Raw genomic sequence first — 24459 nt, 5'->3', positions numbered from 1 at the left:
GACAGAACTGCTGATTGTGCTCACTGACCATATATGGGATTGTAGTTCAGCTTCATTAGATGGTTGAAACTGCTGGCTGGGTTTTTTGGTAAGGTAAGCTTGCCAGCAGGGAGATGGTTTTATCACAAATATCTATGCACGGGTTGGTGAGTTTTACACCACCTCTTTTGCGGGGGGTGGTGCAAGTGTGATCCTAGATGATCTAACCCTTCCAATTTCCTCAGTGTTCTCCATGACATGAGAAAGAAATGGGACTCCTGGCAAAAGCTCCAGAATTCCAAGGAAACTTAATGTCTGCCTTGAAATCTCTTTTCCTGACTATAGACATCATAGGCCAAACGGATTCCTCTGTAGTGTGTTACTGGGGAGAAATGGCACAAAGTTAAACAACTTCTGCTCTGCTATCTAGTGTAGATGGTTTTGGTTTGTGTGCTTTAAGAAGGTGTTTCAGCCTAACTCCTGGACTTTGAGTTTTTTACAGGTGTTCTTGTCTGTGGATAGTTGCTAATCCATATTTCTGTAAGAGAGAATAAAGCCAGATATCAACTATGCCATCATCTTGCTGATGTCACTTCTAAATGATTTAGTATATTCCTTTAAAAATTATTTTTGAACATCTGCATTGGTGTGGGCATTGTGTCAAGGATTGGGGAGATACCAGTGATAATAATAGGTAAAATGTCACAATTCTTGTATTTCCATTTATTATGGAGAAGAAATAATAAAGTAATTGTAAAAATATGAGAAATTGTTAATGCTGTGACTAAAAGTAAAACAGGGAAAGGAGTATATGACAATTTAACATTAACTTATGAAATAAAACTTCTCTAATAATCAAATAATGGAGAAGAGACCTAAATGAATTGAAAAAAATAGGCCAAAATTTATCTGGCAAAAGAGATTGCCAGACAGAGAGAATAGTAATATTTTCCTCTTACTAAGTATGTTAAACCGAATGATACTTATTGACATATCCAATAAATTTATATTGTATTCTCTTGCATTTTATACTAATCTATATTATTTTTATCATTTTATTTTAAAGGTTTTTTTACCATGTGGTTTATTTCCATATAAACAGTTTTGTATATTTGTTCAGTTTTCATTTAACAACACATTCATAGAGTCTAAACTGTACTCTATAAAGAGTAACATACCCTTTGTTTTATTTCTCCTTATACAGTGTGTACTGGTTCCCTAATATAAGCAAGATAAAATATCTTTCAAATATTTTTCGCTTTTTTTACCATCCAGTCCTAGTTAATATTTCTTAGTGTTTATTATTCTATCTTTAAATATGCTTCATCTTTCACTACTTGATTTATTAACCTTAAACATTATTTTACTGCCACATACTAACCATGAAGCAATCATTCAGTTTAATCACCATTATTTTCTTCAAATTCTTTCCTGACTCAAGTCAGTTCCCATTTCACATTTTTCTGTTTTCTGACCATCACTTCTTCTTGACAAGTCATCAAATCTCTGAATCTTGTATTTCAGCCTCAAGATGTTTTCCCATTGTCAAATTACTTTATTAAGAAGTTTTTTCTTGTTGTAAATAAGGTTTCAGCATTGTGGTATGATTTAAACCTGGTTTATGGCAACAGATTTCAGATCAATTTATTTACTCTTCTAAAAAGTTTGCTCATCCCTCAACTCTATGGTCAAATAATCTTTGACAAAGCAGGAAAAAACATGCAATGGAAAAAAGACAGTCTCTTCAATAAATGGTGCTGGGAAAATTGGACAACCACATGGAGAAGAATGAAACTCAACCATTCTCTAACACCATACACAAAGATAAAATCAAATGGATGAAAGACCTCAATATGAGGCAGGAATCCATCAAAATCCTAAAGGAGAACATAGGCAATAACCTCTTTGACATCGGCCACCGCAGCTTCTTTCAAGATACATCTCCAAAAGCTAGTGAAACAAAAGCAAAAGTGAACTTTTGGGACTTCATCAAGATAAAAAGCTTGTGCACAGCAAAGGAAACAGTCAACAAAACAAAGAGGCAACCCACAGAATGGGAGAAGATATTTGCAAATGACACTGCAGATAAAGGGCTGGTATCCAAGATCTATAAAGAACTTCTCAAACTCAACACCCCAAAAACAAATAATCAAGTCAAAAAATGGGCAGAAGATATGAAAAGACACTTTTCTGAAGAAAACATACAAATGGCTAACAGACACATGAAAAAATGTTCATCATCATTAGCCATCAGGGAAATTCAAATCAAAAGCACATTGAGATACCACCTTACACCAGGTAGAATGGCAAAAATGAACAGGGAAAGAAACAACAAATGTTGGAGAGGTTGTGGAGAAAGGGGAACCCTCTTACACTGCTGGCGGGAATGCAAGTTGGTACAGCCACTTTGGAAAACAGTGTGGAGGTGCCTCAGAAAATTAAAAATAGAGCTACCCTATGACCTGGCAATTGCACTCCTGGGTATTTACCCCAAAGACACAGATGTAGTGAAAAGAAGGGTCATATGCACCCAAATGTTCATAGCAGCAATGTCTGCAATAGCCAAACTGTGGAAGGAGCCTAGATGCCTTTCAACAGATGAATGGATAAAGAAGATGTGGTCCATATATACAATGGAATATTATTCAGCCATCAGAAAAGATGAATACCCAACTTTTACATCCACATGGATGGGACTGGAGGAGATTATGCTAAGTGAAATAAATCAAGCAGAGAAAGTCAGTTATCATATGGTTTCACTTATTTGTGGAACATAAGGAATAGCATGGAGGACATTAAGGAGAAGGAAGGGAAAAATGGGGGGGTGGAATTGGAGGGAGAGATGAACCATGAGAGACTATGGACCTGAGAAACAAACAGGGTTTTGGTGGGGGGGATTGGTTAGCCCGGTGATGGGTATTGAGGAGGGCATGTACTGCATGGAGCACAGGGTGTTATATGAAAACAATGGATCATGGATCACTACATCAAAACCTAATGATGTATTGTATGGTGACTAACATAACATAATAAAATAAAATAAAAAACAAAAAAAACCTAATGATGTATTGTATGGTGACTAACATAACATAATAAAAATTTTTTTTTAAAGTTTGCTCATTATTTTTGTTGTTGTTTCCTTTTCTCTATTGTATTTTTGGTAAGAAAATGCATTTTCATATGTTATTATTTAAAGATTTAATTTGTTTTTACATGTATTACCGTTTCGATTCCATGAGGTTACAGGCATGGGGGAATCTTTCCACATTTCTCAAGCTCTCCTGCTTTGTTATATGCACTCCTACAATTTTCTCCATGTCTTACTTCTTTCTTTATTCTTGTTTTTAAATTTATGTGTAGTTTACACACTGAATTACATTAGTTTCAGGTGTACAACATAGTGATTCCACAAATTTATACAGTATGCTATGCTGACCACAAATATAACTACTACCAGTCACATTGCAATGCTATTACAATATCATTGACTATATTCCTTATGCTGTGACTTTTATTCTCATGACTTACTCATTTCACAACTGGAAAACTGTATCTCCCATTCTTCTTCACTCACTTTGCCAATTCCTTATGTCCTTGACCTCTGGTAACTATGTTTTTTTTTTTTTCTCTGTATTAAGAGGTCTGATTCTGCTTTTTGTTTATTAAATTATTGTTTATTAATTTCTTTTTAGATTCCACCCACATATGAATGAAATCATATGGTATTAGTCTTTCTCAGTCTGAGTTATTTCACTTACCATAATTCCCTCCAGGTCTATTCATGCTGTGGCAAATGACATGATTTCTTCTTTTTATGGCTGCATAATAGTCCCGTGTGTGTGTATGTGTGTGCCATATCATCCTTATCCATGTCTCTATCGATGGACACTTAGTATGCTTCTGTATCTTGGCTATTGGAAGTAATGTTGCAATAGGCATACCGTTTTCCATAGTGACTGTACCAATTTGCATTCCCACCAGTGGTGTACAATGATTCCTTTTACTCCACATCTTTACCAACTTTATTAAATAACACTAGCCATTTTGACTGTCTTGAGGTAATAGCTCATTGTGGTTTTGATTTGCATTTCCCAATGACTGTGATGTGGAGCATCTTTGCATGTGTCTATTGGCCATCTGTATGTCCTCTTTGGAAAAATGTCTATTGAGGATCTCTGCCCATTTTTTAATCAGATTGTTGTTTTGGTGTTGAGTTGTATAAGTTCTTTATATATTTTGGATATTAATCCCTTATGAGATATCCATTTGCAAATATCTTCTATCCAGTAGGTTGCCTTTTTGTTGTGTTGGTTTCCTTTGCTGTGCAAAAGCTTTTCATTTTGATGTCGTCTCACTAGTTTATTTTTGCTTTTATTTACCTTGCCTCAGGAGACATATCTAGAAAAATGTTGATATGGCCAATGTCAGAGAAATTACTCTTTCTTCTAGGATTTTTATGATTTCACATCTCACATTTAATCTATTCAGGTCTCACATATTTAATCCATTTTGAGGTTATTTTCTATGTATGGTGTTAGAAAATGGTCCAGTGTCATTATTTTGCATATATCTTTCCAGTTTTCCCAGCACTGTTTATTGAAGAGTCTTTTTCTGATTTTATATTCTTGTCTCCTTTGGTCATAGAATAACTAACTATATAATTGTGGCTTTGTTTCTGGGCTCTCTACTCTGTGCCACTGATCTATGAGTCTATTCTCATATTGTATTGATTACTATACCTTTGTAGTATATTCTGAATTGTGAACTTGTTATATTTCCAACTTTGTTTTTCTTCCTCAAGATTGTTTTGACTATTCATGGTTTCTTTTTGTTTCCATACAAATTTTAGTATTATTTGTTCTAGTTTCTGAAAAATGTTGGTATTTTGATAGGGATTACATTGAATCTGTACTTTGCTTTAGGCAACATAGAAATTTAAAAAATATTAATTCTTTCAATTTTTGAGCATGGGATTTCTTTCCATTTATTTGTGTCATATTTAATTTCTTTCATCAGTGTTTTATAGTTTTCAGAGTACAGGTCTTTCACTCTCTTGGTTAAGTTTATTTTGGGTATTCTATTATTTTTGGTGCAGTTATAAATGGAGTTGTTTTCTTAATTTCTCTTTCTGCTACTTTGATATTAGTGTATATTACCACTATCATTTTCTGGGTATTAATTTTGTATCCTGCAACTTTACTGAATTCATTTGTTATTTCTAGTAACTGGGTTTTGTTTTTTTTTAAGATTTTATTTATTTATTTGACAGAGAGAGAGAGATAGCGAACACAAGCATGGGGAGTGGGAGAGGGAGAAGAAGGCCTCCTGCAGAGCAAGGAGCCCGATGCGGGACTCGATCCCAAGATCCTGGGGTCATGACCTGAGCCGAAGGCAGATGCTTAATGACTGAGCCACCCAGGCATCCTTGGGTTTTTTTTTTTTTTAAGATTTTTCTATATATAATATCATATCATCTGCAAATAGTGAGAGTTTAACTTTTTCTTTACTAATATGGATATCTCTAATTTTTTTCTTGCTTGATTGCTGTGCCTAAAACTTCCAGTATTATGTTGAATAAAAGTCATTCTTCACTTCGTGTTACCTTATTATTCCCGGCCATGACTGGTATGGTGATCTCAGTTTAGACAATGCTGCCTCTTAACTCCACCACCTCCTGCCAAGGCTCTGGCTAATTTTTTAAAAATTTTTATTTATTTGACAGAGAGAGGGTTAGTGAGTGAGTGAGAGAGAGAGAGTGCACAAGCAGGGGATGAGGGAGAAGCAGACTCTCCACTGAGCAGAGAGCCTGACATGGGGCTCAATTGTCTGGATAACTCTTTGTCTCTCCTTCTAATCTGAATGATATCCTTGCTGGATAGAGTACTCTTGGATGCAGATTTTTCCCATTCTGCACTTTGAATATATGATGCCACTCTCTTATGGCTTGCCAAGCTTCTGTTGAGAAATCTCCAGCTGGACTTATGGGCCTTCCCTTGAAAGTAAAGGACTTCTTTTTTCTTGTTGCTTTTAAGTCTTTTTCTTTAGCGCTATATTTTGCAAATTTAATTACAATATGTCTTGGTGTTGGCCTGGTTTTGTTTGTTTTGATGGGAGTTCTCTATGCCTCTTGGATCTGGAAGTCTGTTTCCTTCCCCAGAATAAGGAAGTTTTCAGCTCTTTTTTCTTTAAACACATTTTCTGCCCCTTTTCTCTCTCTTCTTCTTCTTCTGGGACTCCTATAATATGAGTGTTACTATGTTTGATGGAGTCACTGAGTTCCTTAAGTCTATTCTTATGTTGCATAATTCCTCTGTCTCTTTTGTTCATCTTCATTATTTTCCATTTTGTCTTCTATATCACTAATTCATTCCTCTTTTTCCAGCTTGCTGTTCATTGCATGAAGCCTGTTTCCAAGAGAAGATATTGTGATGGTGTTTGGATTAGTGCTGTTCTTATTTGAAAGAGTGAAATGTGCTCAAGGAAACAGAAGTAGGAGGCATTTTCTGTCAAATAATACACATTGAGAAAAGTGCTCTCAGTCTTTACAATATGACTGAATGTTATGAAAGGGAGATAATTATATTAGATTAACACCACAGTTTACCATTGTTCACCTTATCATTTTCTTTCTCCAGAATATTAATCCTTTTATAAATTGAAGTCTGCAGGACAATGGAGGAAAGCAACAACAGTTCTGAAAAGGGATTTCTTCTCCTGGGATTTGCAGATGAACCCCAACTAGAAAGGATCCTTTTTGTCATAATTTTGCTTTTCTACATCTTGAACATCATGGGGAACACTGCCATCATTTTCGTGTCTTGTTTAGCCACCAAACTCCACACTCCAATGTACTTTTTCCTCAGCAATCTCTCTTGTGTGGACATCTGCTTTACCACCAGTGTTGCCCCACAGTTGCTGGTTACCATGAGTAAGAAAGAAAAAAACATGAGCTACGGTGGATGTGTGGCCCAACTCTATGTGGCCATGGGGTTGGGCTCCTCTGAGTGTATTCTCCTTGCAGTCATGGCTTATGACCGATATGCTGCTGTCTGCTGGCCTCTGCAGTACACAACTATAATGCATCCTCAGCTCTGTGCATCCCTGGCCAGCGTAGCCTGGTTCAGTGGACTCATCACCTCCTTAATTCAGTGTTCCCTTACTGTGCAGCTGCCCCTTTGTGGTCATCGCAAACTGGACCATATCTTCTGTGAGGTTCCTGTGCTCATTAAACTGGCCTGCGTGGACACAACTTTCAATGAAGTAGAACTCTTTGTGGCTAGTGTTATTTTTCTAATTGTCCCTATGTCACTCATCTTAGTCTCCTATGGCTTTATAACAAAAGCTGTGCTGAGGATAAAATCAGCAGTAGGACGCCAGAAGGCTTTTGGGACTTGTTCTTCCCACCTGATTGTGGTCATTATTTTCTATGGAACCATCATCTTTATGTACCTTCAACCACCCAAAAGTGGCTCAAAAAAACAGGGAAAATTTGTCTCTCTTTTCTACACGATAGTCACCCCAGTCTTAAACCCCATTATCTATACTCTGAGAAACAAAGATGTGAAAGGGGCCTTAAGAACACTGGTAATGAGAAATGTTCTTTTTTCAGAAAATAAATGATTTGTTGGTATTATGTTCCTGGGCTATTCTTAGCTCATGGATTATTTGTTCTAAGTTCTGGGTTGTTTTTAGACAATGCCATAAGGAATAGTAAAAGACACAGAATTCTGTAAGAAGCTAACATAGTCCAGTCACAGTTTTTAATTCTTCCCAAACATCCTTTGCAAGAATCCAAGTTCTTATGTTTTATCTACTTTGCTCTTCTGCAACCATGCCATCAACTTTCACGCACAAATTGTTTCACTCTGGAGTCCATGTTTATCTTGTAAACCTCTACTTTTTTCCTTAAAGCTCATCTGAAATGTTACCTGCACTCCCTAGCTTTCTTGAAATATCATTCATCTCACCTCTGTGAAAAAATTGTGTCACAATATGTTCCCAAGAAACATGAAATGTACTTTATTCCTACATTTTCACACACACTCTGTGTATGTACATACACATATAATATATGTTATATATCATGTTGTGTATATATATATATTACCAGGTTTATAACATATTATATGTATATATAATATACAATATATAACCATTTCCCCATTAGTTTAAACCAGAGAATGGACAGGTTTCACTATATTGGCTTATTTATATTATGAAAAACACAAACTTAATTCAGAATTGTAGTAAAATTATTACATTTGTAATGTAAATTATGACTTTATTATTAAAATAATGAAATGAGTAAGCTTTATTAAGTTGATCAATTCACAAATTATTTATTCCCCATCTCTTAAAGGATTTAGAAGTTAAGTGAAAGAAAAGTGTGCATCATGCTTTCTGTCTCTCTGTCCAAAGAGAGTGAAATGTGTCAATGTGTCAATTTCAAGTATTTTAACAGAACAGTACAGCTGTGGCCGATGTCAAAGAGGTTACTGCCCATGTTCTCCTCTAGGATTTTGATGGATTCCTGTCTCACATTGAGGTCTTTCACCATTTTGAGTTTATCTTTGTGTATGGTGTTAGAGAATGGTCGAGTTTCATTCTTCTGCATGTGGTTGTCCAATTTTCCCAGCAGAGATTTTTTTCCATTACATATTTTTTCCTGCTTTGTCGAAGATTATTTGACCATAGAGCTGAGGGTCCATATCTGGGCTCTCTATTCTGTTCCATTGGTCTATATATCTGTTTTTGTGCCAGTACCATGCTGTCTTGGTGATCACAGCTTTGTAATACAGCTTGAAATCAGGCAACGTGATGCCCCCAGCTTTGTTTTTCTTTTTCAACATTTCCTTGGCGATTCAGGGTCCTTTCTGATTCCATAAAATTTTAGGATTGTTTGTTCCAGCACTTTGAAAAATGTCATTGGCATTTTGATCAGGATGGCATTGAAGGTATAGATTGCTCTGGGTAGCATAGACATTTTAACAATGTTTATTCTTCCGATCCATGAGCATGCAATGTTTTTCCATCTTTCTGTGTCTTCTTCAATTTCTTTCATTAGTGTTCTTTTTTTTATTTATTTATTTTTAAAGATTTTATTTATTTATTTGACAGAGAGAGACACAGTGAGAGAGGGAACACAAGCAGGGGGACTGGGAGAGTGAGAAGCAGACATCCCAAAGAGCAGGGAGCCCGATGTGGGGCTCAATCCCAGGACCCTGGGATCATGACCTGAGCCGAAGGCAGACACTTAACAACTGAGCCACCCAGGTGCCCCTCATTAGTGTTCTGTAGTTCCTAGAGTATAGATCATTTACCTCTTTGGTTAGGTTTATTCTGAGGACTCTTATGGTTTTTGATGCTATTGTAAATGGAATCGTTTCTTTTCTCTTTCTACAGTTGCATTGTTAGTGTATAAGAAAGTAACTGATTTCTGTGCATTGATTTTGTATCCTGCCACATTACTGAATTGCTGTTTGAGTTCTAGTAATTTGGGGGTGGAGTCTTTTGGATTTTCCACATAAAGTATCATGTCATCTGCAAAGAGAGAGAGTTCGACTTCTTCTTTGTCAATTTGAATACCTTTGATTTCTTTTTGTTGTCTGATTGTTGTTGCTAAGACTTCTAGTACTATTTTGAAAAATAGCAGTGAGAGTGGGCATCCTTGACATGTTCCTGATCTCAAGGGAAAGGCTCTCAACTTTTCCCCATTGAGGATGTTATTTGCTGTGGGTTTTTCTTAAATGGATTTTATGAAATTGAAGGATGTTCCCTCTATCCCTATACCCTGAAGAGTTTTAATCAGGAAAGGATGCTGTATTTTGTCAAATGCTGTTTCTGTATCAATTGAGAGAACCACATGGCTCTTCTCTCTCCTCTTATTAATGTGTTCTATCACATTGATTGATTTGCAAATGTTGAACCACCATTGCATCCCGGGGATAAATCCCACTTGGTCGTGGTGGATGATCCTTTTAATGTATTTGGATCCTATTAGCTAGGATTTTGTTGAGGATTTTGGAATCCATATTCATCAGGGATATCTGTCTGAAATTCTCCTTTTGATGGGGTCTTTCCCTGGTTTGGGGATTAAGGTAATGCCAGCCTCATAATGAGTCTGGAAGCTTTCCTTCTGTTGCTATTTTTTGAAATAGCTTCAGTAGAATAGGTATTATTTCTTCTTTGAATGTTCGGTACAATTCCCCAGGCCCCGGACTCTTGTTTTTTGGGGTGTTTTTGATCACTGCTTCCATCTCCTTACTGGTTATTGGCCTATTCAGGTTGTCAATTTCTTCCTGTTTCAGTCTTGGCAGCTTATGGGTTTCCAGGAAGGCATTGATTTCATCCAGATTGCTCAGTTTATTGACATATAGTTGTTGATAATAATTTCTAATAATTGTTTCTATTTCCTTGGTGTTAGTCGTGATCTCTCCCCTTTCACTCATAATTTTATTAATTTGGGTCCTTTCTCTTTTCTTTTCGATAAGTCTGGCCAGTGGTTTATTGATCTTATTAATTCTTTCAAAGAACCAACTTCTAGTTTTGTTGATCTGATCTACTGTGTTTCTGGTTTCTAATTCATTGATTTTTGCTCTAATTTTAATGATTTCTCTTTTAACGCATGGCTTAGGCATCGTTTTTGCTTTTCCTAGTCCTTTAAGGTATAGAGTTAGTTGGTGAATTTGGGATTTTTTTATTTTTTTGAGTGAGTCTTGGATGGCTATGTATTTCCCCCTTAGGACCACCTTGCAGTATCCCCTAGGTTTTGGACCAGTGTTTTCATTTCCATGCATTAAGTTCTTTGATTTCCTGGTTGAGCCAAACATTCTTGAGCAGAGTGGTCTTTAGCTTCCAAGTGTTTGAATTTCTGCCAAATTTTTTCTTGTGATTGCGTTCCAGTTTTAAAGCATGTGGTCTGAGAATATGCAGGGAATAATCTCAGTCTTTTGGTATAAGTTGAGACCTGATTTGTGACCCAGTACGTGGTCTATTTGGGAGAAAGTTCTATGTGCACTCAAGAAGAATGAGTATTCTGTTGTTTTAGGGTGGAATATTCTGTATATATTCTCTGAGGTCCATCTGGTACAGTGTGTGATTCAAAGCTCTTGTTTCTTTGTTGATTTTCTGCTTAGATGATCTGTCTATTGCTGAGAGTGGAGTATTGAGGTTTCCTGCAAATAATGTATTGTTATCAATATGACTATTTTGGTTAACATTTGGCTTATGTAAATGGCTTCTCATGTTTGGGGGCATAGATATTTACAATTGTTAGATCTACCTGTTGGATAGACACTTTAAGAATGCTATAGTGTCCTTCTGTGTCTCTAACTACAGTCTTTAGTTTAAAATCTAATTTGTCTGATACAAGAATCACTACCCCATCTTTCTTTTGAGGTCCGCTGACATGGAAGATGGATCTCCATCCCTTCACTTTCAGTCTGGATGTATCTTTAGTTTCAAAATGAGTCTGTTGTAGACAGCATATGGATGGGTCCTGTCTTTATCCAATCTGCAACCCTGTACCGTTTTATGGGAGCATTTAGGCTATTCATGTTGAGAGTGATTATTGAACAATATGAATTAATTGTCATCATGTTGCCTGTGAAGACCTTGTTTTTATAGATTGTCTCTGTAAATTTCTGTTGTATACCACTCTTGGGGTCTTTCTCCTTTTATAAAACCCCCCTTAATATTTCTTGCAGGGCTGGCTTAGTGGTCACATATTCTTACAGTTTCTGCCAGTCTTGGAAGCTCTGCATCTCTCTGTCCATTCTAAATGACAGCCTTGTTGGATAAAGTATTCCTGGCTGCATGTTCTTTTTGTTTAGTACCCTGAATATGTCCTGCCAGGCCTTTCTGGCTTGCCAGGTCTCTGTGGATAGGTCTGACGTTATTCTGATGTTCCTCCCTCTGTATGTAAGGAACCTCTTCCCCCTAACTGCCCTTAAGATGGCTTCCTTGGTTCTAAGATTTGCATGTTTTACTATTACATGCCGTGGTGTTGGCCTGTTTTCCTTGATCTTGGGAGGGGTCCTCTCTGCCTCTAGGACACGAATGTTAGTTTCATTCCCCAGATTAGGGAAGTTTTCAGCTATGATTTGCTCAAATATATCTTCTAGTCCTCTCTCTCTCTCTCTCCATTCCCTCCGGGATTCCAATAATTCTGACATTGGAATGCTTCATGATGTCACTTATTTCTCTGATTCTATTTTCATGGAGTCTGAGTTGTTTTTCCCTGGCCTCCTCTTTTCCCCTTTTATCTATTATATTGTCTTCCAGGTCCCTTATTCGTTCTTCTGCCTCACTTACCCTAGCTGTTAGATTATCTAGATTGGTTTCATCCCATTGATAGCACTTTTAAGTTCTGCCCATTCAGCTTTCATTTCTGCCCTTAGAGACTCTATGTTGCTATTAATTGATTTCTCCATTCTAGCTATTGTCCTCAAAGTTGTTATCGTGAATTCCATCTCTGACATCTTGGTTATATCTGCATCCATTTGTAAATCTGTGGCATAAGTCATAATCTCTGAGTCTTTTCTATTGAAAGTCATTCTGTTGAGGGATGGTTGAGGGAATGTATAGAGTTCAAATTATTGACCACATCCCAAGCAAGATGCACTTGTTTTCTAAGGACCTTAGGGTTGCTGACCTCTTGTTTTCCCAACCTGTCTTCTGGGGGACAGGCCTGCCCCACTGTTACTCAGGCAACATTGTTTGGGCAGAGTTGCCCTGCTCCTCTGTGGCTGTGGATGGGCTCATTGGGAACCGTTTTTTTGAGGCTTTTGTTCTCTGGTCACTTTCCCCAGTGGCTTTCTGCATCTCTTCTGAGAGTCAGAGCAGAAAAGAACGTTTCCAACCCTCTGCCTCAGAGCAGAGAGATCGAAATCTGTTTTTCAGTGAGCTCTCCAGGCCACACTATCTCCATTTCTGTGTGCTGCTATAAACTTCAGTGTCTCGGTTGTGCACCCCTCCACAGTGCTCCCAGTCTTGCCTCCAGGTCGGGGCACGTCTCTGCCCTTTTTGCTTCTAAAACCACCAGCCACCCCCAGTTCATACACACGACCCCACTGCTCAGGTTTCCGTCTAAAGTCCTTTTCCTGCCACTACACATTTGCGAGTTTGTGCCTTGTTCATAGCATGGGAGGTTATCGCTCACTGGTGGTGTAGGATCCCCATGGCCAGGCTCCCTCTCGCTGCCATTTATCATCAAATATCTGCCCACAGAAACACAGCTGCCCGCTTTGTACCTCCAAAACAACCACCTGCGATATTCTGTTTGTAGAGATCCAGATCTTCTTAGATCTCAGGCTGATTTTGTGGGTGCTCAGAGTGGTCTGGTAGATATCCAGCTCAATTCTGGGACCAGCTGGAATAGGGTCTCCTACTCCTCTGCCATCTTTTCCAAATCCCCACTACTGATAAGTTTTAACAATTTTCTCTATTTCGTTGGTATTAGTCGTGATCCCTCCCCTTTCATTAATGATTTTATTAATTTGGGTCCTTTCTCTTTTCTTTTGGATAAGTCTGGCCAGATGTTCATCAATCTTCTTAATATTTTCAAAGAACCAGTTTCTAGATCTGTTGATCTGTTCTACTGTTTTCTGGTTTCCATTTCTTTGATTTGTGCTCTAATCTTGATTATTTCTCTTCTCCTGCTTGGTTTAAGCCTTATTTGATATTCTTTCTACAGGTCCCTTAGGTGTAAGTTTAAATTGAGCATTTTGGATTTTTCTATTTTTTTGAGAGAGGCTTGGATAGTTATGTTCTTCCCTCTTAGGACTGCCTTTGCAGTGTCCCATAAGATTTGAACCCATGTCTTTTCATTCTCATTAGTTTTGATGAATTGTTTAAGTTCTTTACTATTCTGGTTGACCCATTCATTCTTTAGCAGGATGCTCTTTAGCCTCCATGTATTTGAGTTCCTTCCAAATTTTTTCTTAGGCTTGAGTTCCAGTTTCAAAGCATTGTGGTCTGAAAATATGCAAGGAATAATCTCAGTTGAGACCTGATTTTTGACCCAGTATGTGGTCTATTCTGGAAAAGTTCCATTTGCATTCCAGAAGAATGAATATTGTGTTGTTTTAGGATAGAATGTCTGTATATATCTATGAGGTCCTTCTGGTCCAATGTGTCCTGCAAAGCTCTCGATACTTTGTTGATCTTCAGCTTAGATGATCTCTCCATTGCTGTGAGTGGGGTGTTGAAGTCTCCTACTATTAATGTATTACTATTGATATGTTTCTTTATTTTGGTTATTAATTGGTTTATATAATTGGCTGCTCCCATGTTGGGGGCATAGATAATTACACTTGTTAGATCTTGTTGGATGGACCCTTGAAGTGTGATATAGTGTCCCTCTACATCTCTTATTGCAGGCTTTGGTGTTAAACTAATTTTTCTGATATGAGGATTACTACCCCATCTTTCTTTTGAGGTTCCATTAACATGCTTAATGGTTCTTCACTCCCTTACTTTCAGTCTGGAGTGTCTTTAGGTCTCAAATGAGTCTCTTGTCAACAGCATATGGATGGGTCCTGCTTTTTTATCCAATCTGATACCCTGTGTCTTTTGATTGGAGAATTTATCCCATTTACATTCAGAATAACTATTGAGAGATATGAATTTGGTGCCATTGTATTGCCTGTAAAGTCTCTGTTTCTGTAGATTGTCTCTGTTACTTTTTTGCCCATATTACTCCTGGGGTCTCTCTTTGCTTACAGAATCCCCCTTAATATTTCTTGCAGGACTGGGTTGGTGGTAACATATTCTTTCAGTTTCTGCCTGTCCTGGAAGCTCTTTATCTCTCCACCTGTTCTGAATGACAGTCTTTTGGATGAAGTAGTCTTAGCTGCATGTTATATTCATTTAGTGCTCTATGTCTTGTCTGCCCTTTCTGGTCTGCCAGGTTTCTGTGGGTAGTTCTGATGTTATTCTCATGTTCCTCCTTCCATACATAAGGAACCTCCTCTTTGGCTCTAAGTTTTGCAAGCTTCACTATTATATTTTAGGGTTTTGATCTATTTTTATTGATTTTGGGAGTGGTCCTCTCTGCCCCTTGGACACGAATGTTTATTTCCTTTCCCAGATTAGGGAAGTTCTCAGCTATGATTTGCTCAAATATACCTTCAAACCCTCTCTCTCTCACTCTCTCCAACTCTTCTTGGATCCCGATGATCCTAATATTCACAGAGCTGGAATAAATAATCCTAAAATTTATATAGAACTAGAAAAGACCCTGATTCACCAGGGGAATGTTGAAAAGAAAACCAAAGCTGGGGGCATCACAATGGCAGACTTCAAGCTATATTACAAAGCTGTGATCATCAAGACAGCATGATACTGGCACAAAAAATGGACACATAGATCAATGGAACAGAACAGAATGCCCAGATATGGATGCTCAACTCTATGGTCAAATAATCTTTGATAAAGCAGGAAAGAATATCCAATGGAAAAAAGAGTCTCTTCAATAAGTGGTGCTGGGAAAATTGGTCTGCCACATGCAGAAGAATGAAACTGGACCATTCTCTTATACCATACACAAAGATAAACTCAAAACAGATGAAAGACCTAAAGGTGAGGCAGAAATCCACCAAAATCCTGGAAGAGAACACAGGCAGTAACCTCTTCAACCTTGGACAAAGCAACTTTTGCAAGACAAGTCCCTAAAGGCAAAGGAAACAAAAGCAAAAATGAACTATTCAGACTTCATCAAGATAAAAACTTGTGCACAGCAAAGGAGATAATCAACAAAACTAAGAGGCAACCCACAAAATGGGAGAAGATATTTGCAAATGACACTACAGATAAAGGGCTCGTATCCAAGATCTATGAAGAACTTCTCAAACTCAATACCCAATAAACAAATAATCCAGTCAAGAAATGGGCAGAAGACATGAACAGACACTTCTCCAAAGAAGACATACAAATGGCCAATGGACACATGAAAAAATGTTCAACAGCACTAGCCATCAGGGAAATACAAATCAAAACCACAGTGAGTTACCACCAGTGGTCAGAACAGCTAAAAATAATGAAGCAAGGAATAACAAATGTTGGCAAGGATTTGGAGAAAAGGGAAGCCTCTTACACTGTTGGTGGGAATTCAAGCTGGTACAGCCACTTTGGAAAATATGATGGAGTTTCCTCAAGATGTTAAAAATAGTGCTACCTTGGAGAGGGGAAAGATGGCGGAGGAGTAGGGGACCCTATTTCAACTGGTCCCCAGAATTGACCTGGATAACTACCAGACCACTCTGAGCACCCACAAAATCAGCCTGAGATGTAAGAAGATCTACAAACAGAATATCACAGGCAGTTGGTTTTGAGGTACGAAGCAGAGAGCCGTAATACTGCGGGCAGATATTGGAGGATAAACGGTGGCGGGAGGGTGCCTGGCCATGGGGATCCTGCACCGCCGGTGAGTGACAGCCTCATGCGCTGCAGATGGGGCACAGACTCGCAGACCAGTAGCATCGGGAAAGGACTTTAGGGCAGCCCTGGGGTGGAAAACCAGAGCCACGGGGTCGCACGCACGCGAACTGCAGCCGCCCTCCAACAGAAACCGGAGCAACAGTCCTGCGCATGTGAACTGCAGTCCCCCCGGAAGAAACCTGAGAGACGGTCGTGCGCACATGAACTGCAGCCTCCGAAACGGAAACCCGGTGTGCCAGGGTCATGCCAGTGAACTGCAACCCCCGGGGGTGGAAACCCCAAGTGGCAGAGTCGTGCACGCACAAATTGGGAGTGGCTGGTGGTTTTAGAAGCACAAAAGGCAGAGACATGCCCCGACCTGGAGGCAGGACTGAGAGCGCTGCGGAGGGACGCACAACCCAGGACGCTGCAGTTTATAGCAGCATGGACAGAAACGGAGACAGTGTGGCCTGGAGAGCTCACTGAAGAACAGACTGCGGTCTCTCTGCTGTGAGGCAGAGGGTTGGAAACGGTCTCTTCTGCTCTGACTCATGGAAGAGACGCGGAAAGCCACCAGGGAAAGGCCCCAAAGAACAAAAGCCCCAAAGACTGATTCCCACTGAGCCCATCCCCCACCACAGGGGCGCAGGGCAACTCTGCCCATACAGGGTTGCCTGAGTAACAGTGCGGCAGGCCCCTCCTGCAGAAGACAGGCTGGGAAAACAAGAGGCCAGCAACCCTAAGGTCCCAAGGAAACAGGTGCATCTTGCTTGGGTTCTGGTCAATAATTTGGACTCTATACATTCCCTCAAACACCCATCAACAGAATGACTAGGAGGAGGAACCCCCAAAACAGAAAAGACTCAGAGATTATGATTTATGCTGCAGATTTACAAATGGATGCAGATATAACCAAGATGTCAGAGATGGAATTCAGGCTAGCAACTGTGAAGACAATGGCTAGAATGGAGAAATCAATTAATGGCAACATAGAGTCTCTAAGGGCAGAAATAAAAGCTGAATGGGCAGAACTTAAAAATGCTATCAATGAGATCCAATCCAATCTAGATAATCTAAAAGCTAGGGTACCTGAGACAGAAGGGAGAATAAGAGATCTGGAAGACAGTATAATAGATAAAAAGGGAAAAGAGGAGGCCAGGGAAAAACAACTCAGAATCTGTGAAAATAGAATCAGAGAAATAAGTGACACCATGAGACGTTCCAATGTCAGAATAACTGGAATCCCGGAGGGAGTGGAGAGAGAGAGGGCTAGAAGATGTATTTGAGCAAATCGTAGCTGAGAAATTCCCTAATCTGGGGAATGAAACAAACATTCAAGTCCTAGAGGCAGAGAGGACCCCTCCCAAGATCAAGGAAAACAGGCCAACACCCAGGCATGTAATAGTAAAACTTGCAAATCTTAGAACCAAGGAAACCATCTTAGGGGCAGTTAGGGGGAAGACATTCCTTACGTACAGAGGGAGGAATATCAGAAGAATGTCAGTCCTACCCACAGCGACCTGGCAAGCCAGAAAGGCCTGGGAAGACATATTCAGAGTACTGAAGAGAAGAACATGCAGCCAAGAATACTTTATCCGGCAAGGCTTTCATTTAGAATGGATGGAGAGATGCAGAGCTTCCATGACCGGCAGAAGTTGAAACAATATGTGACCACTAAGCCGGCCCTGCAAGAAATATTAAGGGGGGGTTCAATAAAAGGAGAAAGACCCCAAGAGTGATATACAACAGAAATTTACAGGGACAATCTATAAAAACAACATCTTCACAGGCAACATGATGACAATTAATTCATATCTTTCAATAATTACTCTCAACGTGAATGGCCTAAACGCTCCCATAAAACGGCACAGGGTTGCAGATTGGATAAAAAGACAGGACCCATCCATATGCTGTCTACAAGAGACTCGTTTTGAACCTAAAGATACATCCAGACTGAAAGTGAAGGGATGGAGATCCATCTTCCATGCCAGCGGACCTCAAAAGAAAGCTTGGGTAGCAACTCTTATATCAGACAAATTAGATTTTAAACTAAAGAGTCTAGTTAGAGACACAGAAGGACACTATATCATTCTTAAAGGGTCTATCCAACAAGAAGATCTAGCAATTGTAAATATCTATGCCCCCAACAAGGGAGCAGCCATCTACATAAGCCCACTGTTAACCAAAATAAAGAGTCATATTGATAACAATATGTTAATTGTAGGGGACCTCAATACTCCACTCTCAGCAATGGACAGATCATCTAAACAGAAAATCAACAAAGAAACAAGAGCTTTGAATGATACACTGGACCGGATGGACCTCATAGATATATACAGAACATTCCACCCTAAAACAACAGAATACTCATTCTTCTCGAGCGCACATGGAACTTTCTCCAGAATAGACCATATACTGGGTCACAAATCAGGTCTCAACCGACACCAAAAGATTGAGATTATTCCCTGCATATTTTCAGACCACAATGCTCTAAAACTGGAACTCAATCACAAGACAAAATTTGGCAGAAATTCAAACACTTGGAAGCTAAAGACCACTCTGCTCAAGAATGTTTGGATCAACCAAGAAATCAAAGAAGAACTTAAACAATTCATGGACATCAATGAGAACGAAAACACATGGGTCCAAAACCTATGGGATACTGCAAAGGCGGTCCTAAGGGGGAAATACATAGCCACCAAAGACTCACTCAAAAAAATAGAAAAATCCCGAATTCACCAACTAACTCTGCACCTTAAAGAACTAGAGAAAAAGTAACAAACGACACCTAACCATGCATTAGAAGAGAAATTATTAAAATTAGAGCAAATCAATGAATTAGAAACCAGAAACAGAGTAGATCAGATCAACGAAACTCGAAGTTGGTTCTTTGAAAGAATTAATAAGATTGATAAACCACTGGCCAGACTTATCCAAAAGAAGAGAGAAAGGACCCAAATTAATAAAATTATGAATGAAAGGGGAGAGATCACGACTAACACCAAGGAAATAGAAACAATTATTAGAAATTATTGTCAACAAGTATATGTCAATAAACTGAGCAATCTGGATGAAATGGAGGCCTTCCTGGAAACCTATAAGCTGCCAAGACTGAAACAGGAAGAAATTGACAACCTGAATAGGCCAATAACCAGTAAGGAGATAGAAGCAGTGATCAAAAACCTCCCAAAAAACAAGAGTCCAGGGCCTGATGGATTCCCTGGGCAATTCTACCAAACATTCAAAGAAGAAATAATACCTATTCTATTGAAGCTGTTTCAAAAAATAGAAACAGAAGGAAAACTTCCAAACTCATTCTATGAAGCCAGCATTACCTTAATCCCCAAACCAGGCAAAGACTCCATCAAAAGGAGAATTTCAGACCGATATCCTTGATGAATATGGATTCCAAAATCCTCAACAAAATCCTAGCTAATAGGATCCAACAATACATTGAAAGGATCATCCAACACGACCAAGTGGGATTTATCCCCGGGATGCAAGGGTGGTTCAACATTTGCAAATCAATCAATGTGATAGAACACATTAATAAGAGGAGGGAGAAGAACCATATGGTCCTCTCAATGCATGCAGAAAAAGCATTTGACAACATACAGCATCCTTTCCTGATTAAAACTCTCCAGAATATAGGGATAGAGGGTACATTCCTCAAGCTCATAAAATCCATCTATGAAAACCCACAGCAAATATCATCCTCAATGGGGAAAAGCTGAGAGCCTTTCCCTTAAGATCAGGAACACGTCAAGGGTGCCCACTCTCACCATTGTTGTTCAACATAGTACTAGAAGTCCTAGGAACAACAATCAGACAACAAAAAGAAATAAAAATCATTCCAATTGGCAAAGAAGAAGTCAAATTGTCTTTGCACAGATGACATGATACTTTATGTGGAAAACCCAAAAGACTCCACCCCTAAATTACTAGAACTCATCCAGCAATTCAGTAATGTGGCAGGATACAAAATCAATGCACAGAAATCAGTTGCTTTCTTATATACTAACAACACAAGACAATTTACAGGGACAATCTGTCCCTGTAACAACACAAGTGTAGAAAGAGAAATTAAAGAAACGATTCCATTTACAATAGCACCAAAAACCATAAGATACCTCGGAATAAACCTAACCAAAGAGGTAAAGGATCTATACTCTAGGAAATACAAAACCCTCATGAAAGAAATTGAAGAAGACACAAAACGATGGAAAAATATTCCATGCTCATGGATCGGAAGAAAAACATTGTTAAAATGTCTATGCTACCGAGAGCAATCTATACCTTCAATGCCATCCCTATCAAAATTCCAATGATATTTTTCAAAGTGCTGGAACAAACAATCCTAAAATTTGTATGGAATCAGAAAAGACCCCGAATTGCCAAGGAGATGTTGAAAAAGAAAAACAAAGCTGGGGGCATCACGTTGCCCGATTTCAAGCTATATTACAAAGCTGTGATCACCAAGACAGCATGGTACTGGCACAAAAACAGACATACAGACCAATGGAACAGAATAGAGAACCCAGATATGGACCCTCAACTCTATGGTCAAATAATCTTTGACAAAGCAGGAAAAAACATGCAATGGAAAAAAGACAGTCTCTTCAATAAATGGTGCTAGGAAAATTGGACAGCCACATGCAGAAGAATGAAACTCGACCATTCTCTAACACCATACACAAAGATAAACTCAAGGTGGATGAAAGACCTCAATGTGAGACAGGAATCCATCAAAATCCTAGAGGAGAACATAGGTAGTAACCTCTTTGACATCGGCCACAGCAACTTCTTTCAAGATACATCTCCAAAGGCTAGTGAAACAAAAGCAAAAATGAACTTTTGGGACTTCATCAAGATAAAAAGCTTCTGCACAGCAAAGGAAACAGTGAACAGAACAAAGAGGCAACCCACAGAATGGGAGAAGAGATTTGCAAATGACACTACAGGTAAAGGGCTGGTATCCAAGATCTATAAAGACCTCAAACTCAACACACAAAAAACACATAATCAAGTCAAAAAGTGGGCAGAAGAGATGAACAGACACTTCTCTGAAGAAGACATACAAATTGCTAACAGACAAATGAAAAAATGTTCATCATTATTAGCCATCAGGGAAATCCAAATCAAAACCACACTGAGATACCACCTTACACCAGTTAGAATGGCCAAAATGGACAGGGAAAGAAACAACAAATGTTGGAGAGGTTGTGGAGAAAGGGGAACCCTCTTACACTGTTGGTGGGAATGCAAGTTGGTACAACCACTTTGGAAAACAGTGTGGAGGTTCCTCAAAAATTTAAAAGTAGAGCTACCCTATAACCCAGCAATTGCACTTCTGGGTATTTACCCCAAAGACACAGATGTAGTGAAAAGAAGCACCATATGCACACCAATGTTCATAGCAGCAATGTCCGCAATAGCCAAACTGTGGAAAGCGCCGAGATGCCCTTCAACAGATGAATGGATAAAGAAGACGTGGTCCATATATACAATGGAATATTACTCAGCCATCAGGAAAGATGAATACCCAACTTTTACATCAACATGGATGGACTGGAGATTATGCTAAGTGAAATAAGTCAAGCACAGAATGTCAATTATCATATGGTTTCACTTATTTGTGGAACATAAGGAATAACATGGAGGACATTAGGAGAAGGAAAGGAAAAATGGGGGGGTGGAATTGGAGGGACAGATGAACTATGAGAGACTATGGACCTGAGAAACAAACAGAGTTGTAGAGGCGAGGGGGAAGGGGGGATTTGTTAGCCCGGTGATGGGTATTAAGGAGGGCACGTACTGCATGGAGCACTGGGTGTTATACGAAAACAATGGATCGTGGATGACTACATCAAAAACTAATGATGCATTGTATGGTGACTAGCATAATATAATAAAATTAAAAACTACAAAAAAATAAAAATAAAAAAATAAAAGACAGAAAATCGGAGATTATCCATTCAGAAGAGATTTTTTTTTTAAAAAGTAAAAAGAGTCAAGAAAGCATATGTGATATATAATGTAACACTGAAAGAAATAATCCTCATATTATAAGTAGACAAGTGGAAGAAGGGGATTAAAAGTTTATCTTAAAAGCTTATTTAAAGGAATAATTCATGCAAATTCTAAAATGTGAGGAATGATTTGGACATCTCAATTCACAAAACTCATAAATCTTCAAAAAATAAATGGGGGTTCATTACCACTAGAGTTATCTTACAAGAAGTACTGAAAGGAATTTTTCATACTGAAATGAAAATATATTAGGACGAATTAGTTTGAAAATATACAAAATATAAAACACTCTGGTAAAGGTAAATACATTGTCAGATTTTGAAAACTCTAATTATATAATTTGATGGTGTATTAACTAATATGAAAATGTTGGGTTTTGGACCAAATGGCCAAGAATGAAGTCTTGATATGTCTTTGGGGCAAAAAGGTGGTTTTATTTAAGCACGGGAACAGGACCCATGGGCATTAAGAGCTGCACTGGGGTTGTAACAGGTGACTATACACTTTCAAGTTGGGAGAGGTTTAGGTATACATAAGTCTCTAAGGAATTTTGAAAACAAGCTTTCCACGACCTTGAGAGCCTAGCTGTTGTTAGGAAAAGTCATCTATTACTGTCTAATAAAATATGGAGGTTTCTGACTTCCTCGGACATGTCTAGTGTGTAGTTTGCTTGGGTCATGGTTGATATTTTTGATAGTGTTCAGTTATTCATCCATTCCTCTGGCAAAATGACTAGAAGGAGGAATTCACAACAAAAGAAAGAACCAGAGGTAAGACTCTCTGCTACAGATCTAATTGTTATGGATATAAGTAAAATGTTGGAGATGAAATTCAGGATAACGATTATAAAGTTACTAGTGGGGCTTGAAAAAAGCATAAAAAACACAAGAGAATCTCTTAGTGCTGAAATAAAATCTAATCAGGCCAAAATTAAAAAGGCTCTGAGATGTAGTCTAAAATGGATCCTCTACGAGCTAAGGTAAAAGGGTCAGAATAGATTCAGTGACATAAAGAAAAAATGATGGAAAAGAAGAAGCTGAGGAAAAGAGAGAAAAACAACTAATGGACCATGGGGGGGGGGATTCAAGAAATCAGTGATACTATAAAACAAAACAATATCAGAATTATTGGAGTGCCTGAGGGAGAAGAAAAAGAGACAGGGCCAGAAGGTGTATTTGAACAAATCATAGCTGAAAACTTCCCTAATCTAGGGAAGGAAATAGGCATTCATGTCCAAGAGAGGACCCCTCCCAAAATTAATAAAAATAAATCAACACTCTGACATATAAGAGTGAAGCTGGCAAACTTCAGTGATAAGGAGAAAATCTTGAAAGCCGCTCAAGACAACAGGTTCCTTATCTACAGGGGTAGGAACATTAGACTGGCAGCAGATGTAACCACAGAGACCTGGCAGGCCGGAAAGGGCTGGCATGATATATTGAGGGTACTAAATGAGAAAAATATGCAGTCAAGAATACTTTATCCAGCAAAGTTCTCACTCAGAATAGAAGGAGAGATAAAGGGCTTCCAGGACCAGCAGAAATTGAAAGGATATGTAACCACCAAGCTAGACCTGCAAGAAATATTAAGGGGGGTACTGTAAGTGAAGAGAGAACCCATGAGTAAGAAGGACCAGAAAAGAATAGAGACAATCTACAGAAACAGGGACTTTACAAGTAAAAAAAATGGCATTAAATTCATATCTTTCAATAGTTATTCTGAATGTAAATGGGCTAAATGCTCCAACCAAAAGACACAGTGTAACAGAATGGATAAAAAAGCAGGATGCATCCATATGCTGTCTAAAAGAGACACATTTGAGACCTAAACACACCTCCAGACTGAGAGTAAGGGGGTGGAGAACCATCTACCATGCTAATAGACATCAAAAGAAAGATGGACTAGCCATACTTATATCAGAAAAACTAGATATTAAAGCAGAGACAGTAATAAGACATGAAGAAGGACACTATATCATAATAAAGGGGAAAATCCAACAAGAAGATTTAACAATTATAAATATTTATTCTCCCA

General features: G+C 38.6%; 1 protein-coding gene across 1 annotated transcript; it reads left to right on the top strand.

The window, feature by feature from the left end:
- Positions 1 to 6651: 6651 nt before the first annotated feature.
- On the top strand, positions 6652 to 7599 carry LOC123852094 (olfactory receptor 2G6). The gene has a single exon (XM_045886250.1). It carries the CDS (start codon positions 6652 to 6654, stop codon positions 7597 to 7599), a length of 948 nt encoding a protein of 315 aa, XP_045742206.1.
- The last annotated feature ends 16860 nt before the right edge of the window (positions 7600 to 24459 follow it).

Source organism: Mirounga angustirostris, unplaced genomic scaffold (assembly GCF_029215605.1).
Source record: "Mirounga angustirostris isolate CCGP_5_RB_7025 unplaced genomic scaffold, mMirAng1.0.hap1 SCAF_7, whole genome shotgun sequence".
Taxonomy (NCBI): domain Eukaryota; kingdom Metazoa; phylum Chordata; class Mammalia; order Carnivora; family Phocidae; genus Mirounga; species Mirounga angustirostris.
The sequence above is the reverse complement of the archived record's forward strand: the minus strand, read 5'-3'. Positions and strand labels throughout refer to the sequence as shown.

Bases quoted from the DNA above. Each gene is read 5' to 3' on its own strand.
- LOC123852094 (XM_045886250.1), top strand. From the start codon at position 6,652: ATGGAGGAAAGCAACAACAGTTCTGAAAAGGGATTTCTTCTCCTGGGA.